Below are 15612 nucleotides of genomic sequence, written 5' to 3'. Positions count from 1 at the left end.
CTCCACGTCAGCCATGATGTCTCCACCCCCTGAGATTGAGTCGAAGGTCAGGAGAGAGGAGATGTCTGCCAGCAAGGAGCTCAGGCTGTTATCACCAGGTAGCTCACGTGTGAGTAAACACGGCACATGCTCATTAGTTCTACTCACATTGCTTGCTGTCACCTGGGGAGCTGTGGTCTCTGATGGTGATGTTTCTGGACTGTCCTGTGATGTAAAGTTCTTGAGGGGATCATAGCTGTTAGACTCCGGGCTGTCCAGAGAGCGAGGCTGAGATTTGGGGGTGAGGGTGAGATCCTCTTTGATGATTTCCACACTGTTAGCCCGGGATGACATAAGCAGTGGGCTTGGAGGGACTTCCTCCTTGTCGTCTTTGTCCTTAGATCGGAACTTAACATTGCCAAAGAGACCCTTAAGACCACGACGTTGCCTTCCCACTGGCTGGGACACGGTGTGGACTCGGTTTTCCCCTAAACCTCTGTGGCCACCCCTCAGCAATGAAAGGAAGCTGAGGGACTTGGCTGAGCAAGCTGAAGAAATTGAGGTGCGTGCAGGGGCGGCAGCCAGAACGCCATCTTCTGCAAGCTGTTCCTCCTCTGAATGCTCCCTCTCTCCTTGACTCACCTCCTGTCCGTTTTCCTTGTCTGGCTCCCGCTCTGTCTCAGATAATCCATCTAGGGTTTTGCTCCGGATAACAGGTGACTTGTTGTTTCCATCCCCTTTGCTGCGAATAGAAAATATGTTACCTGGCTTGCGCTTGCCAAACAGCTTGAATCCCTTTCTGATTTTTCCACTTGGCTGTGATTCACAAGGCGGGGGGTCCATGTTCTCCGTTTGTACATCCATCTTCTCTCTGTTCCCACTTTCTCTGTATCCTCCAGTCACTTTCTGCAGTTATTATTCCCCAGCAATTATGGATGAGTTGAGCATTTATATCCAGACCTTTATAGCCTCGCTCTACCTCTGTTGCTCTCGTAGTGTTTCGTTATCGGTTGCCTGTATCCCTCCCTCTGTCTGTCTTTCCCATCCAGCCCTTTCTCCTCTATTTCTCCATTGAAAGCCCCTCCTCTTTGCCTCATTTTTGCCTGGCTGCTCTCCCCGGTTGCCATAGCAACCGAGGAGCTAAGCAGCTTTCGTCAGCAATGCGGAGCCAGGGGCTGCCATCAAACACCCTCAGCTCCACTCTCTCTTCCTCTCGCTCTTCCTCTCTGTCTGATGACTCTGTTTACATAAACAGCAAAGACAAATGCTCCATTAATAGAGCCAAATTTTGAATCCAAGTGATTTGCTTTATATAAACAACTGATCCAGATTAATTCAGTGCACCGTTATATGCATCCTAATAGTCTTTTAATTGAACACATTTGTTTTTATCCTAAACAACTTGAGCGTCACATCTACTTTGATGCATCACCTATAGAACTCACCCCAGTTAAATAAACACAATTGTTGTATTGTTAAATTACAGCTTTACAAAATATTTAAATAGTTATTACTACAAAATGCAAGAATTTGATCATTTACATTTTGAAGATGATTAAGTTATTGAGCTCTGTTAATATTTATTGTCAGCTGCATTTTACTTCAAAATGCCTTATTTTAATTATATATAATAAAACAAATATAATGCTTTCTGATATGTGTAAATGTTGGTCTCTGTGGACATCTTAGCTGAGTCAACAACAGTCCTGAAGACAATCAAGCTATTGAAACTGACTCTGCTAGATTTATGATGGATTGAATATTATTGTTTAGATGAGAATTTAATCATTAAATTATTCATATCCATTTTTATCTAATGTCAACACAGTGCACGTGTTTTCATTTCTGTTAAGTGCCCGATGTGACAAATGTTGTTAACAATCGTATTTAACTGTCTATAGAAGTAAATACTAACTAATACAAATTACTTGGGAAGTAAATCTTTGTTAAGTCTTGAAAAGGAATGTACAGCAAGTGAGCATCATTGTGAACTTAACTGTTCCACTTGCTTTGCACAGGAGTTAATAAACATATTATTATTATTATTACTTTTTCTAAATTAGTCCTGTAAGTCATGAATAGGCAATATCAAGTTAGTGAGGGTGGGACAAGGGCAGCCTCTTGTGGTTGCTTGAAAAAACATCATGTGTGAAAATAAAGCTGCTGTCTCATCCACATGCATTCCCTGGCCCAATTAAGTCTGGGTAAGTGGGTCAGCAATAATTGAACAAAGGCTGTTGAGGACAAACAAACACATACACATACAACCTGTTTTTGAAGCATTGGACTGCATAAATGCTTGCAGCAAAGAGAGGTTGAAATAAGATTAGCATTCAAGTGTTCTATAAATAACCTAAATAATTACAGGGTTAGAAATTCTTCCTTGTATATGCTGCTCAGACCAACAGAATAAATCATTTTAATAAAATTGTAAATTTTGTTGCTACATTGTTAATATGTATGTTTGTTTTTATGCCTAAATCCTCAGCATAGGATTGATATGGGTTACTACAGGCACTGAATACAAAATGTATCCTACAAGTTATACAACTGTACCCTATACATTATGACTGCAGCTTTACAACCAAATCTGATGTTGTAAATCGGATCTTTGTTATCGTGTCACTTCAACATCTTTACAAAGTCACCATTACTGTGATGTCTGCAGTCTCTCTGTCACTCTCTCTCTCCCTCTCTTTCAGACACACAAACACACAATATTGCAAATAAATAGGAGCCTTTATTTACTGTGTTCTTAACAAATGTAAACATGTTCTTCCACGCATAAATATTCATAAACTTGCGCAAACCCAGTCCGAAGAACTGCTTTGCATTGTCAACTTTTCTATCTATCTGTGTTTGTCTTAGCATAGCTTGTAAAGACTGTACCCAATCAGCACTTCCATTCAGAATTTCATAGGAAGCCTTTGTCTGAGGGATTCATATTTACTGAGATAAGATACGAGCAAAACTCATCTCTCTTTTTTAATCTAAATCTTGGCGAGAAAGAAAACAGATGCATGTGTCAAAGAGTCTTTTTACACAAATCATCTTTATCGAAATTTGGTTAATTTGCCAAAGTCTTGCGATATCTGTATCTGAGGGATGGATTGTGATGAATATTCAGAGGGACTTTTACCTGGGTGGTTACTAGTAGTTTGAGAGAACCTGTAGATTCAGATATTAACAGAAATCTCTGGGTTCTGCTCAAAAGGTAAAGTACAAAGTAATTGATGTTAGTAGTCTTATGAGGCCAATCAAATGATGTTCTTGCCTCTTACACCTGCACACACAGCAAGGGTAAAACGTTATTGAAAACATTTTATCAGACGTAAATTTGACTATTTGGTAATCTCCTAACTTACAATAGATAATACATTATGACAACGCCGTTGATATCATTCCTTTTTTAGACATCATGCTCTATGACAGGAGCCTCCAGAGTGTCTTTATCGTTGTGCTCACTGTCTTGCACCTCAGTGGGAAGGGTGTCATATGTACGACGGTACAGATACCGAGTGACGAGAGTGATGATGAACATCTCCATGATCATCATCTGCTGACTTAGCACTGAAGGACAGAAACAAAGAAAAAAAAAACTAAGAAACGGGGCTGAAGATGTTTCACTTTACAGCAGCAGATGCAGAAAAGACATTCATAGATTTTTCTTACTGGATCCACGGGCCTGAGAAGAGAAGGGAGGAGCACAGGCGATGGTTCCATCTAAGGCCAGGATGTTAATAATTGATGTCTGCAGCTGACTCAGTACAAGCACTAGCTAATGGGAAAACCAGAACTTGATCAGTTACAGTTTACTACACTTAGTGTAGTATGCAGACATTGAGGTGTTAAAACTTTAGTACTATTTAGTAACCTTAATACTGTTTCTCTAAACTAATGCCAAATTTATTTTTCATAAACACATAAATATTGACAAAATATAAAATGGGACTAAACCTAATTGTTTTTTGAGTAAAAGACGCTGCCGTTCCTGGTCATTTTGTTTTTTCTTCAGTGTTACGGAGTTTGTGTTCAAGTACATGAACCGGCAGGTGTTACTATTTTCATGTTCATTAAATTAACATTTCTGGTATATAGATGTATATTCCCCATCCTGGATGAAAATTGTTTAATAAATATAAAAGATCAAAATAACCTTCTCAGGTTAGAACAGACTGAGCAACACAGTGGCATATGATATACAGTATATTGTGTTAGAGGTGTTCACTCACTTGATACATGGCATATTTGGGTATGATATTGAGGCTGCGTAGAAAACCTTTAGTGTTCATGAAGATGATGGCAAGAGGCCAAAGGGAGATAATAGTGAGAATGCCAATGAATGGATTAATCCAAATGGCTGTACCGGTGATCTCTAGCTGTAAAAAAAAAAAAGCAAAGAAATTTTTACATTTCATGTTAGTTTCACTACCATCAGATATGTAGAGAAATTTATGTAGGCCCACTTACATCAGAGAGATCAAAGTTGCCGTTCGTCCACAAAATTATGGCGAGCACGGAGAGTGCAGTCTTTAGGATTGCATACTGAAGAGCACCCAGCTTCAGCAAGAAGAACATTCGCCTAAATGATCCGAGGAAAGGTTGGTGTGCAGACCAAATAAAGAGGTGATGCAAGAACAGTAATACATAGACCATATGTATAAACAGCTACAAATACCGTGACATGGGCACACGGGGCAAACAGGGGCAGCAGCAGCAGCATGGGCCTGTGTTGATCCTAAAGGTTTCACCAGAAAACCGCTTCAGAAAATCTTTGCTGCCCCCAAACTCCTCGATCATCAGAACCAAGACCTTATACACCACAACTGCAAAGTAGCTACAGACAGAAAGAGAAGCGATTTAGGCCAATTCATAGAGAGTGTCATATTTTATATTGTGTCTGTCATAGAAAAACAGATCTACTCTTGATGCGTTAGAACAAACCTAAACAGCTTAGTGTTAATGGATTTTGACCCGGGGATTAATCATCCTGTAGCACTTGCTGTACATAAATCACATAAATCAAGGCACACGCAATTTAACACCGTCATGACAAACCCCTGTGAGGAATTGTGGATTGTATTTGAGTCAAAGGCTGGTTGGAGATGTGGCATGAGCTTTGGTCTCTGTATGTAATGATTCACTGCCTGGTTAAACTATAATTCAATTCCACTCTTTGATAAGCGGCTTTTGGGGTTTTGTAGCGTCATTACATTCATTCTGTAATCAATTATCTATGCACGGGGAATCCTCATACAGTGGGTCATTTAAAGTGTCATTTAGCTGATGCTGTACCCTGCTTGTCTTACAGAGACAGAAATGGAGGATTGGTCGTGGAAAAGAACTGTTCAATTGAAACTTACATTTGAGATGCACTTTTAGGTTTTTCTAACATAACTTCTTGCTGGTTTTTACACATTTATTTCAGACGTATTTACTCTAATAGCCTTGTTGTTTCAAATTACTGTGGAGTTTCACAAAGCTGTATAAGGGAACAACTGTAATAATAGCAACAATTCAGATTACTAATATTACCTGAAAGCTGATATGCCCTTTTACTAAACCTTTTACTAAGTGCACACATTCTCACTGTAGCTGAAAGAACCTTTACCAGTTAGATGTCATGTCTGTGAACATGACAGCCTTTGGGATCCACATCCCAAAGCAAGACATAGTGGAAATTACCTGAAACAGAGAAATACCAGGACATTTTAAAGATTTGGTCAATATCTTTCTATTGGTTTCTATAACTAGCAACAAGATGTAACAAAACAGGTACAGTATGTATTCTTACTGGTGCTGCACCATTGATCCACATAATGGTTGTCTTCTTGGGGTAGGACAGTTTTTTATACATATATACACACTGCTCCAAGTACAGCAGCAGGGAGACACAGGACATGAAGGTGAGCAAGGAGTACAGGCAAACTCCAAATACATCTAGCTCTAAAACAATAAGAGAGGAGAGGAGCATAGGAAATGGAAATTAAAACTGAAAACCACAAATCAGGTTTGCCTAAGGTTAAAAAGGTCCCTTTAAATGAAATGAGAGGGCAGGTTATTTTCTAATTTAAGACACACTGACATACTGACACTCACAGGGCACTGCTGAGTGAACAATTAATGTCATTAGCCCAGATTGGTTGATAAGGAAACATTATCAGCAAACAGGGTAATAATGTCACTTACGCTTTATCACGTCGATTGCAAGTGGAGGCTCCTGTAAACAAGCTGGATGAATAGTGCTGTTAAGGGCTTCCTCCATGACTGGCAGAGGTTCCTCCCGATAAACTCAAATCAAAGTTTAAAAAGGAATGGTCCACAAAGTTTAAACTGAACGCAGATTACTTACTAGCAAATCACGAGTTAAACCCGATTAGGTTGACATAGAGTAAAATAACGTCTGCCTAACTGATCTGTTTCCTTTTCACATGGCAGTGGTGGACCTGTTCAGTCGATTTACCAAGTGCACTTTAACCCTTAGATTATTTTCGAAAGCACAATGTCATGACCGGAGCTTACAAATTTATGAGAAAGTAACTGTTGCTCATTCATTCACAGACTTAAATCACATCAGGGTCAGAGTTTAATTTGAACCTTGACAGGGTGTGTCGTTTCTAGCCCAGTAATTAAAGGTACAAAAATTTTTTAAATTTCCTTTATACTTCAGCAATGAGGAATATGTGTATTTTATAATTTACTTCAATTTATATGCAGTTCTCAGCTAAATTACCTTCTTGTAAATGCAAAGGTGTCATTGTTTGTGTCACTTGTGTTGTCCCCAGTTCTCTCCTAAAATTCCCAGGATATGGCAAATGAAACCTAGGGTTGGTATCACTCTTAAGGCTCGTTAGACATAATAGCCAATTCTGGTTTATCTAAACTGAAGCTTAACCTTTTATCTCCACACAATTACCACTGTGTTGCATACTGATTGTACTTTCAACACTTGATAATGCTTTAAACATTAATAATGCTTTAAACATTACAAAGAATTCCTCAAAATATTAAGGGTCATACATCAAAGAAGGGGTAGCAAGAAAAACAAAACAAAAAACCCCATTTTTGATTGAAAATGACAAAACTCTATAAAAGGTGAAAAGTTAATCCAAAGTAAAGCTGATTGTTGAGACTCCAGCCTTATCAGTCAAATGAGGTGAGTAACACTGAGGACATTCACCTTGCCCTGGTTGATATTTCAAAACCTCAATAAATATTGAATTTCTTTGCAGACATTTGGCACCGCACCACTTGTACTGTATGTTGTGCAAGTATGATGACTTTTACAGTGTGTACAAATTAATTTTTATATGCTTTCTATTCTCTATCGTTTGTCAAATTTGACTCACATATACAGTACTGCTGTCACAGGATTCAAGGTAGTTTCTTTCACAGGAACTAGATCACATTTACCCCTGGATGCTGCCCAGAACAACCACATTCTGATCTGGTGGCCACTGAGCAGCTCTACTGGAGGAATACGAGTTTGGGGACTTGCACAGTGAGACGGACAAAAGTTGCTAACTTGTCCCATCCAGATCCAATCCTGCCTCTCAGGGGAATGATCAGGCAACCTTCTGAACAGAAAATTATTTTGGCAGAATTATCATATCTAACACATCATTTGAAAAACCTACAAATGAACGTTTAGTAAGGGGTACAGAACTGTACAGTCACTAATATGATGTAAATATGCATTACTTTATGTTCCACAGACATGTAGTGCTTAACAAAAAATACTATTGTTTCTTGCATTTATTGTTACTGAACCATAAAGTGTATCCACCTTATCTATTCTATTTCAACTTCACAGATCATTGCACTCTTTTAATAGATTTTATTGTTGTTTGATTATGTGCTCTATGCTTTCAAAACTTTCAGATAAATCTTATCTTATAATCTTATCTTATAAGTTGGAAAACAAACTGAAAGAGAACTTGGCATTAAAAGTAAAGATGAAACAAATACATAAAGCAGCAACAGCCTAACCATGAAATTAACATGAGGACTTAAGGATGAAGATCTACACCTTTCAAAAAAACACAAACAAATGTCTTTACAATAAAATCACACAAAAACAGTGCAATGCAATCACACACACAAAAAAACAAATAAGTTATTAAATAAAAATATAAAAAAATGGCAGCCTCATTGATAACTCTGCTTTATATGTGATCTATTTCACCTTGTGTCTTAAAAAATTACTTGGAATGAGTCCAAAAGTCCATTTGTAGTTCAAATGGATTTGGTCTTTAAGCTTATTTTAACATGACATAGAACTTGAAATCCAAGAAAAAACATTGCGTAAACAGAAAGCGTGTTAAACATTTTCAACAAGGTAAACTGTTGAACGCAAATTCCGACCCTTCAAAAACACACTCGTCTTACTTATGAAACATATTGCACACACACACTTGACAGTGTTGAAATGTTCCAACCATTTTGTAATAGTTATCATCAAAATCTCACTTCAGTGGTTCTCATTGCTTCTTTAACAAAAGTAAGGTCAAGGTTTAGTTATTAATGCTTGATTAATACTGACAAAGGATGACTCTCTAGCTGAAATGTATGAGATTAATCTGAGTAGATAAACAGGCAATGTAGACATACATTGGCTCAAGGGGGAAAACACTCCCAGAGTTTTTCAGATGCAGCAGTTATAACAAGTCTGTGGTTCAATACTGTCAAAATTGCCTCTTTGCAAATTATTTGAACATCTTTGACTTAAAACCATGACAGAATATCTGAACAAGGTCCACCAAGGTCACTGTCAGTCTCTGCTGAAATGACAGTACTGTCGTTACTATGCTAAGTGAAGAATGGTCTATTTATTGTACATGAAAGGAACATGTGGCTTGTAGCTGCACTGCCAAACTCAAAATGAGAGTGGAGAATGGGTCCTGTGGAGGTGCAGATGTTCCTGGTTTAAGGCAACATAGTCGATTAGCACTTCCTTAATGTGCCTGGAACCTGCAGCAACGGTCAAAGAACAAATAAACACAGTACAAATAAACACAGCCAGAGGACAAGGACTCAAAAATTTACAGTAATTATGAAAATGTTCACGTAACACATACCTGCTATGGTTCACTCTCCATCGTCACAGAGACTACATGTCCTCTGTCTGAAGGAAAACAGGACAAGGTCTTTAACAAAATTTCATATCAAGCACAAAAGTAAAAATACAAAAACATATAAGCTATAATGAAAAAAGCAACAACACACCAGTGATTTCTTTGTTGTTGTCCTCTGTGTGTTGTATGCTGTTACCAAGCACACAAGGGCTTGTCTCCCCATCAGCAGGACTGCAATTGAAGTCACATTAAAAGGTTGACACAAAAACAACTAAACAGACAATTTTACAATATTTAAATAAATAAAAAAAGACACTAGCCTTTTTCCATTCTGCTGCAGGACACTGTTTGCTTGTTCTGGGTCTATGTGCACCAATCTGGTAACAAAGGAATGTCCATCCCCCAAACTGATAAAGCATAAAGAAAGAAAACATTGGCAAAACAATTTACGATGGATTCAGAGTGGATTGTACTTTCGGGAATACACTTTATTTTCCACACTCCAATAAAAAAGCTTCAACACTAATGATAGATGGTAGTATTTGGCTTTAAGTGAATAGTTTTGCTAACTACAGTTGAATCAAGTCAGCAGACTCACCTTGAGAAAACAGGAAAAAAAAAGTATTTTGCCTGGTCTCCAAACACCTCAGAAACATTTCTGCTAAAGCCTAGAGAAAACCCATTTTTGTCTGGACCATTTGTGAAGACAGGAGCCCTAAAAGCCTCTGAAAAGACAAATATATTAAGTGAGAGGTCCCTTTCAAATGATGTAATAAGCAACTGAATTACATTACATGCTGTATTTAGTTCTAGCTACCTATAGTGGTCCTGTTCTTTCCCACAAGCCATAGGTGGTAGCTGAGAAGTGACAGGACACTGATAAAGAACAAGGCTGCCACGAAAAATAAGAATAGGATGTGGAATTTGGCGTGTGTGTCAGGCAGCTGTTTCTTTGGTGGGAAAAAAAAAGAGGAGAAAAAACAAAAGCTCATGTTAAGTTATCTTCACCTCACTACTGACTACTCACTACTAAATAGAAATTAAATGTGCACTATTTTGTTGCACTGGTACAGCTATTTTAGATTTACATAATTTTAGCAATAATGTTTTTGCTAACACAATATTCTCCCTCACTGGTGGACTACGTGACAGGAGACACTATATCGTGAAGAGCAGTATGCTGAAGAAGATCCCCTGATAAGTGAGTATATGACACCACAGTGACATATTTTTGAAACAGTTGATATCTTATCATGCAATCAGTAATGGCTGAAAAAAGTGATCAAGTGTCAGCACAGCCTGACTGCACTTACATTTCTAAAATAAATGTATTAATAGTGATAATAATATTGTCCTTTTGAAGATATTAGTATTATTTTAGCATTTGCCCAAACTGGCAATATAGTTCTAATGGTTTTTCAGCCCAAGGCTGCTGAATGCAGAAAGTAAAAAGAATTTTAAAACAATTTACAAACTACTTTAATAAACTGCAAACACAGAACAACCACACAACATGTCAATTTGAAAAACAAACCAAAAAACTTACAGTCCAGAATTTGATGAAATACTGGGTAACTGTAGCACAAATGACTGCACAGTAGAGTGCGGCGTAGGCCAAGAACAACACAAAGTACTTGTAGTTTGAGAATCCAACACAGTTATTCACCCTGAAAAAAAAAAGGTCAAATGCTCATTCCTCCATATTGTCCTCTGCAGAAATGTGACAGATTTCATAATAAAGTAAATATTTCATTTTAGCTAAAAAAGCTAATCAACAGCAGAACATGATGGAATAAACATTACTTAAATGCATAAATAAATAAGACTACATACCATGGGCAGTGATGATCCATTTTGAGCACGCATCTTTAATGAGAACAAGAAAAACATTTCTTCTAACTGATATTTGCAAATGTGCAAATGTGCAAATGTTTGAGTCCCCTTCTTTTGAAATATCAAAAACAGTAAAACAATTTTTTTTTTTAAATCAACATAATATTTAATGCACACTAAGATTGAACAACTGTTCTTTCATTAGAAATTAAAGTTAATATTTAATCAATTTATCAAAAGGGTGCAAACTTCGCACCAGTATAATTCCAAGTGTTTTACTACTTTTTTATACACTCTTTGATCATTTTTGTTACTTCTGATAATGAAAGAACATCAGTATTAGCTGAATATGGATTGTTATTATTGAGGTTTAGGGTTAATTTGAATTTGTGTGTATGTGTGTGTGGTACACCTCTTTTCAGTTTTAAGTAAGTGTCAGAAAGGTGATAATTCTACTATATGTTTTTTATTATGGTCATAGTAGGTGGTTTGTTCTTACTGAAGTGCATTATAGTAAGAGGTGGTTCTAAAGTCATTAATTATGAATTTGACCAAACCTTGTAAAAGTAGAATTGATGGCAGAGCTGCTTTATTGGATTGCATTAGACTGTACAGTTGTACCTAATGCAATGGCCAGTATATAACACGCTGTTGAGCTGTCCTGTTTCTCAACAGCCACACATTTGCATTTTCTCTTCATATTTTGTTACCACATATTGTGGTTATTTTCTTACAACAACAAACTATGGGATGTTTAAAAACAAAGTAAAACATTGTACATTCATAAGACACTCACGTTTCGCAGGTTGAGCAGTGATGGCAGCGGTCAGGTTTGATTATCTGGCAGGGGTCACAGTACCGGATGGCTGAAAGATCAAAGCTGAATTACTAAAGTACTACTGAATAACAAGTGTGCTGTAGCCCCTCACGCAGCAGGCTTATTTAAAAAGCAGTTTGTCCCTGTGAAACTGTATGTGAGATCATGATTGTTGATGCGTAAAAGACCCAGGTTTGGCCCGTAGAGATAAAGAGGTGCACCTGAGTCCAATTAACCCCCCCTGATACCTGCGGCTCTGTAAACACAAGAGACATGAGCCGGATATGCATTAACAGAGAAATAATATGTTATACAATAAAGTAAGTTCTTTTATAAAGATATAAGTGTTGAACTTTTCTCCAATAAGGGAAGATAAAGTAAATAACTAATGTACGCAATTTAATTGGTCATTGGTTGTCTAATGTTGCGCATGTGAGCAATAAACATGAAGTAAACAATGAGGAAATGTCTCTGTGTACTTCCTTCTTTGCTAGGAGCTACAGTGTCAACAGTAAAACAGTTCTTACCTCCCCCTGCGGTGCGAGTATACACAGGTAAATTCCTCGCCACCTTCTTAAGGATCTCTTGTTGTATCTCGGCACGCTCTTCTCTCTCAAACATTTCCTTCTCTATTCTGGGCAGAACAAACTGATAGAAAGACAAAAGACAAAAGTGCAAACTTTTTGGGGTGGTTCAAGAATTTAGTTGTGTTTGTTTTTTTTTCTATACATGTGCATTGTTGCCCATAAAGTTAGAATAAAAGATTTTTTACTTCTTCTCTTGAAATTATTATGACAATGTGATTTATTCTTGATAGATAAAGTGTATTTCGTCTCAAAACTTTATTGATGAGTCTCTACCAAACATCGTGACAGTGAGCAGTGAAAATTAAACCTCAATTAACCTTCAATTAACTTAAATAAAAAAGAGGAATGTGTCCTAAAACACACAAAAATACCAACTTTATGACAACAGTGTATAATCACTAAGTGTATAATCACTAAATTATTTCTATCTCCTGGCTCACCGCTTTTGATGGGCTGGCAGGTCTTGACCAGATAGTTTTCCAGTAGGACCATATAAACATGATGAGAAAAATGTGAAAGATGACCAAATAGCTGACTGTTAAAAGAAAGACAAAGTCATGATGTGCAGATAATTGGGCACATATGAATTATTAACATGAGAGGTATTACAGTCTCAAATGTAAATGAATGAATAATGTGCATGGAGAGGGTATATCTTACTGCGTTCTGCATTATTTGGGATTGTATCTACATAAAACAGAGACGAAAAAAAATTGAGCATTAATTAATGTCCTTTCAATGCATTACCCCCCCCCCCCACACACACACACACACCACCCACTTCTCACAGCATGTGGCAGCAGCCTGGCACGGCCGGCAGTGGCCCATAACAGAGAGCTTTGTTTAAGCAGCAGGGATGTCCCTGTCCTGACCACAACCACTGAGTAACAGACATAACTGCAATGTGTCTACATGCTGATATTATGAGTGTGGAGACAGTTCATGTCATGAAACACACAACTGACATCTAAATCCTGAATAATACATACAAATACTTACTTTCACACCTGCTTGGCCAGAATTTTTTTCGCTACATTAAGTAAATGCTAAGTAAATGAAACAGTTTAGGTGGAGGTCTTACTGTCTTTTCCGAGGTTAAAACAAGAGGCACTGGCTTTAACTGCCTCCCTTGTTTTCCAGGTTTCATTGCATCTAGCAATACAATGCAGTTTAAGTTCATCAATCTCGGGTACAGTAATAAATCAATCAACAACTTGTCAGCTGACATTAGGAAGCACAGCGGGACAGGAAATGAACTTGTTCTCAGTTCAAATGAAACCACGTTCAAAACTGTGAAAACAGACGGTGTCACTAAAATAAGCCTTCGCTTAACTTGTCCATTCAAATAAAACTGCACAATATAACAGCAAAAACTGGCTTCATCCCAGTCAAATGACTCTAGGGATTTAAATCCACCAGTCTCACGCAAATGAACTAATGCATGCATGATTTTTTTAGGATTTAGAAAGAAAATAATGAGTGTGTCATTGTGAGGATTATACGCATATAACGTGCGCAGGCTGAGGAAGATTTTCAATCTTACATGAACTAACGTTAGCTTGTCAAAGTTGGAGACCGTCAAAACAAGCAGATATGAAGCCCTCTTTAGCTAAATACTTACAGAAGTGAGTGTACTTACAGACACAAAGCTCCACGACATAAGCGTAATAAGACCACCCGACAACCAGGTTAATAAACAGGACAGGTACCCAGTTCAGAGCCCGTTTGCAGCACTTCAGTACAGGAGAGGGCGCCATCTTTAATCCCGGTAGAATCTTAGCTGACATCACATCCACGCTTATAAACCACGCAGCCAAAGATATTACCAGAGCGAGACGTTCAACGGGAACATACGCGGATATGCTTGTGGCTCTGAAGGAGCATCGACAATTAGTCTAACGATATTTTTTTCCCTCATATACCGTGCGCTGCTGTTAACTATAATGTTACTACAGTGTTTTTGAAATAAGAAAACACGACAACAGCTAAAGCCAATACTGTGTTATAAGTGGCTTTTTACATACAAGCATTCACAAGACAGACACCTCGCTTCTCATATCTTTGTCTGGCAGCATTAATACAGAGTTTGGGTAAAGTGGGACAGTTATCGGTCACCATCTTTGTTCAGGCGTAATTTTCTCTTTGAGTGGGCCACATTCATAAATATTTAATTTCTCTTCTTGTTAATACCTTGTTGTATGTTAATTAATATTAAATTCAATCCGCTGTGAGTTTTCTGACAGTTACACATTTGTGTTCTTTAGGCTCCTTGCTTCAACACAATTTATGTAAAATAATATAAAATATACTACAATACAAATGAACCAGAGTCATATTTGAATTAACCATTGGGACTTATAAGAAACAGCACAAAAAAGGCACTATACAGGCAGCTGGTGGAGAACATCACCACCTATTGGTGAGAGACTGACTGGGTCCTGAACACAGAAAATAATTAAAGACCTCATTCTAAGCTCATAAAAAGGGGCTCCCACTCTGCAGCCCCTAACCTCAAGTGGGACTGATGAGGAGCCGTTAAGACAGGTGCTAGTTCATGGGCACATCTTCAGGAAATTCATGGGATGCACAAACACCATGGCCATGGTGAAAAAAACAACAATTGATTTGATTAGGAGGCTATAAAAGATGGACTGAGCCATCAACCATTCACACAGGCCTACAGAGAACATTTATATAGAGTGTCCAGAACATAGTATTTTGGTGTTTTTTGATAAACAGAACCATTGCTGAGTAGTTATGGCCCACTTTGAAATCCCCAGTCTGACTTGGTTTAACACTAGCTGATGCTTAAAGTCAGTTTTTCCTGAAATCTGTTGTTCATTATTGGACATTGTTGCTTGCATGTATGGCACTTTCATATCTCATAATTGTTTAAATAATTTTTATACTTTTATACTTTTTAAATGTATTGCTTTGATGACATAACCAATGACATCACATAGTTACCTTTGAAGTTTGTGCCTTTGAAATGTTTAAGGCTACCTGGCTTTGACATTTGCCTAACCAGTATAAAAGGAAGCAACATTTCATTTCAGCTATTTCGGCAAAAGCAAAACTATTTTAGCAATGACATTTCAGCCTCAGAGCTGTGTCTAAACAAGCTGTGTGGTGAAGTTTACCTACAGTGGACATAAACACAACCACACAGACAGGAAACACGCTTTTAAAATAAAAGCCTTTTTTATACTTTTTACATGTGTTTAGCATTTAAATAGTAAAATAAGTTTGTGGTTTTAGTAGTTAGGGTTTAGTTTACCTTCAGTAATCAGCCCAGGTTCACTGAGGGAACAGTTGTTAAAAT

At 37.7% G+C, this 15612-nt stretch overlaps 2 protein-coding genes across 3 annotated transcripts; both read right to left on the bottom strand.

The window, feature by feature from the left end:
- Positions 1 to 1077: 1077 nt before the first annotated feature.
- Positions 1078 to 6909, bottom strand: LOC137108913 (organic solute transporter subunit alpha-like). 2 transcript variants are annotated; one of them, XM_067494029.1, is made up of 9 exons: positions 6169 to 6909; positions 5774 to 5925; positions 5591 to 5664; positions 4658 to 4816; positions 4450 to 4561; positions 4212 to 4358; positions 3652 to 3757; positions 3345 to 3549; positions 1078 to 1218 (listed from the first exon to the last, which is right to left on the bottom strand). In XM_067494029.1, the coding sequence occupies exons 1-8, from the start codon at positions 6242 to 6244 to the stop codon at positions 3389 to 3391; spliced, it is 987 nt and encodes a 328-aa protein (XP_067350130.1). In that variant the 5' UTR covers positions 6245 to 6909; the 3' UTR covers positions 1078 to 1218; positions 3345 to 3388. The 2 variants fall into 2 exon arrangements, with proteins under 2 accessions (XP_067350130.1, XP_067350129.1); XM_067494028.1 differs by lacking the exon at positions 1078 to 1218 and having other exon boundaries at positions 2700 to 3549; positions 6169 to 6906.
- Positions 6910 to 7801: 892 nt separating this feature from the next.
- Positions 7802 to 14088, bottom strand: LOC137108912 (palmitoyltransferase ZDHHC20-B-like). The gene is made up of 13 exons (XM_067494027.1): positions 13930 to 14088; positions 12951 to 12977; positions 12731 to 12825; positions 12231 to 12351; positions 11683 to 11752; positions 10887 to 10919; positions 10600 to 10720; positions 9871 to 10003; positions 9652 to 9778; positions 9374 to 9460; positions 9205 to 9284; positions 9057 to 9103; positions 7802 to 8949 (listed from the first exon to the last, which is right to left on the bottom strand). Exons 1-12 carry the CDS (start codon positions 14075 to 14077, stop codon positions 9060 to 9062), a joined length of 1086 nt encoding a protein of 361 aa, XP_067350128.1. The 5' UTR covers positions 14078 to 14088; the 3' UTR covers positions 7802 to 8949; positions 9057 to 9059.
- Positions 14089 to 15612: the final 1524 nt, after the last annotated feature.

Source organism: Channa argus, chromosome 24 (genome assembly GCF_033026475.1).
Source record: "Channa argus isolate prfri chromosome 24, Channa argus male v1.0, whole genome shotgun sequence".
In the NCBI taxonomy this organism is placed as follows: domain Eukaryota; kingdom Metazoa; phylum Chordata; class Actinopteri; order Anabantiformes; family Channidae; genus Channa; species Channa argus.
This window is presented reverse-complemented; position numbering and strand designations above follow the sequence as displayed.

Excerpts from the sequence above, each read along its gene's own strand:
- LOC137108912 (XM_067494027.1), bottom strand. The coding sequence starts at position 14,077 with ATGTCAGCTAAGATTCTACCGGGATTAAAGATGGCGCCCTCTCCTGTA. Across the intron at positions 12,352-12,730 it reads CTGCCAGCCCATCAAAAGCG|TTTGTTCTGCCCAGAATAGA; the intron begins GTGAGCCAGGAG and ends TCTTTCTATCAG. Across the intron at positions 10,721-10,886 it reads ATGGATCATCACTGCCCATG|GGTGAATAACTGTGTTGGAT; the intron begins GTATGTAGTCTT and ends TTTTTTTTTCAG.
- LOC137108913 (XM_067494029.1), bottom strand. The coding sequence starts at position 6,244 with ATGGAGGAAGCCCTTAACAGCACTATTCATCCAGCTTGTTTACAGGAG. Across the intron at positions 3,758-4,211 it reads CCAAATATGCCATGTATCAA|CTAGTGCTTGTACTGAGTCA; the intron begins GTGAGTGAACAC and ends TTTTCCCATTAG. Across the intron at positions 3,550-3,651 it reads TTCTCAGGCCCGTGGATCCA|TGCTAAGTCAGCAGATGATG; the intron begins GTAAGAAAAATC and ends TCTGTCCTTCAG.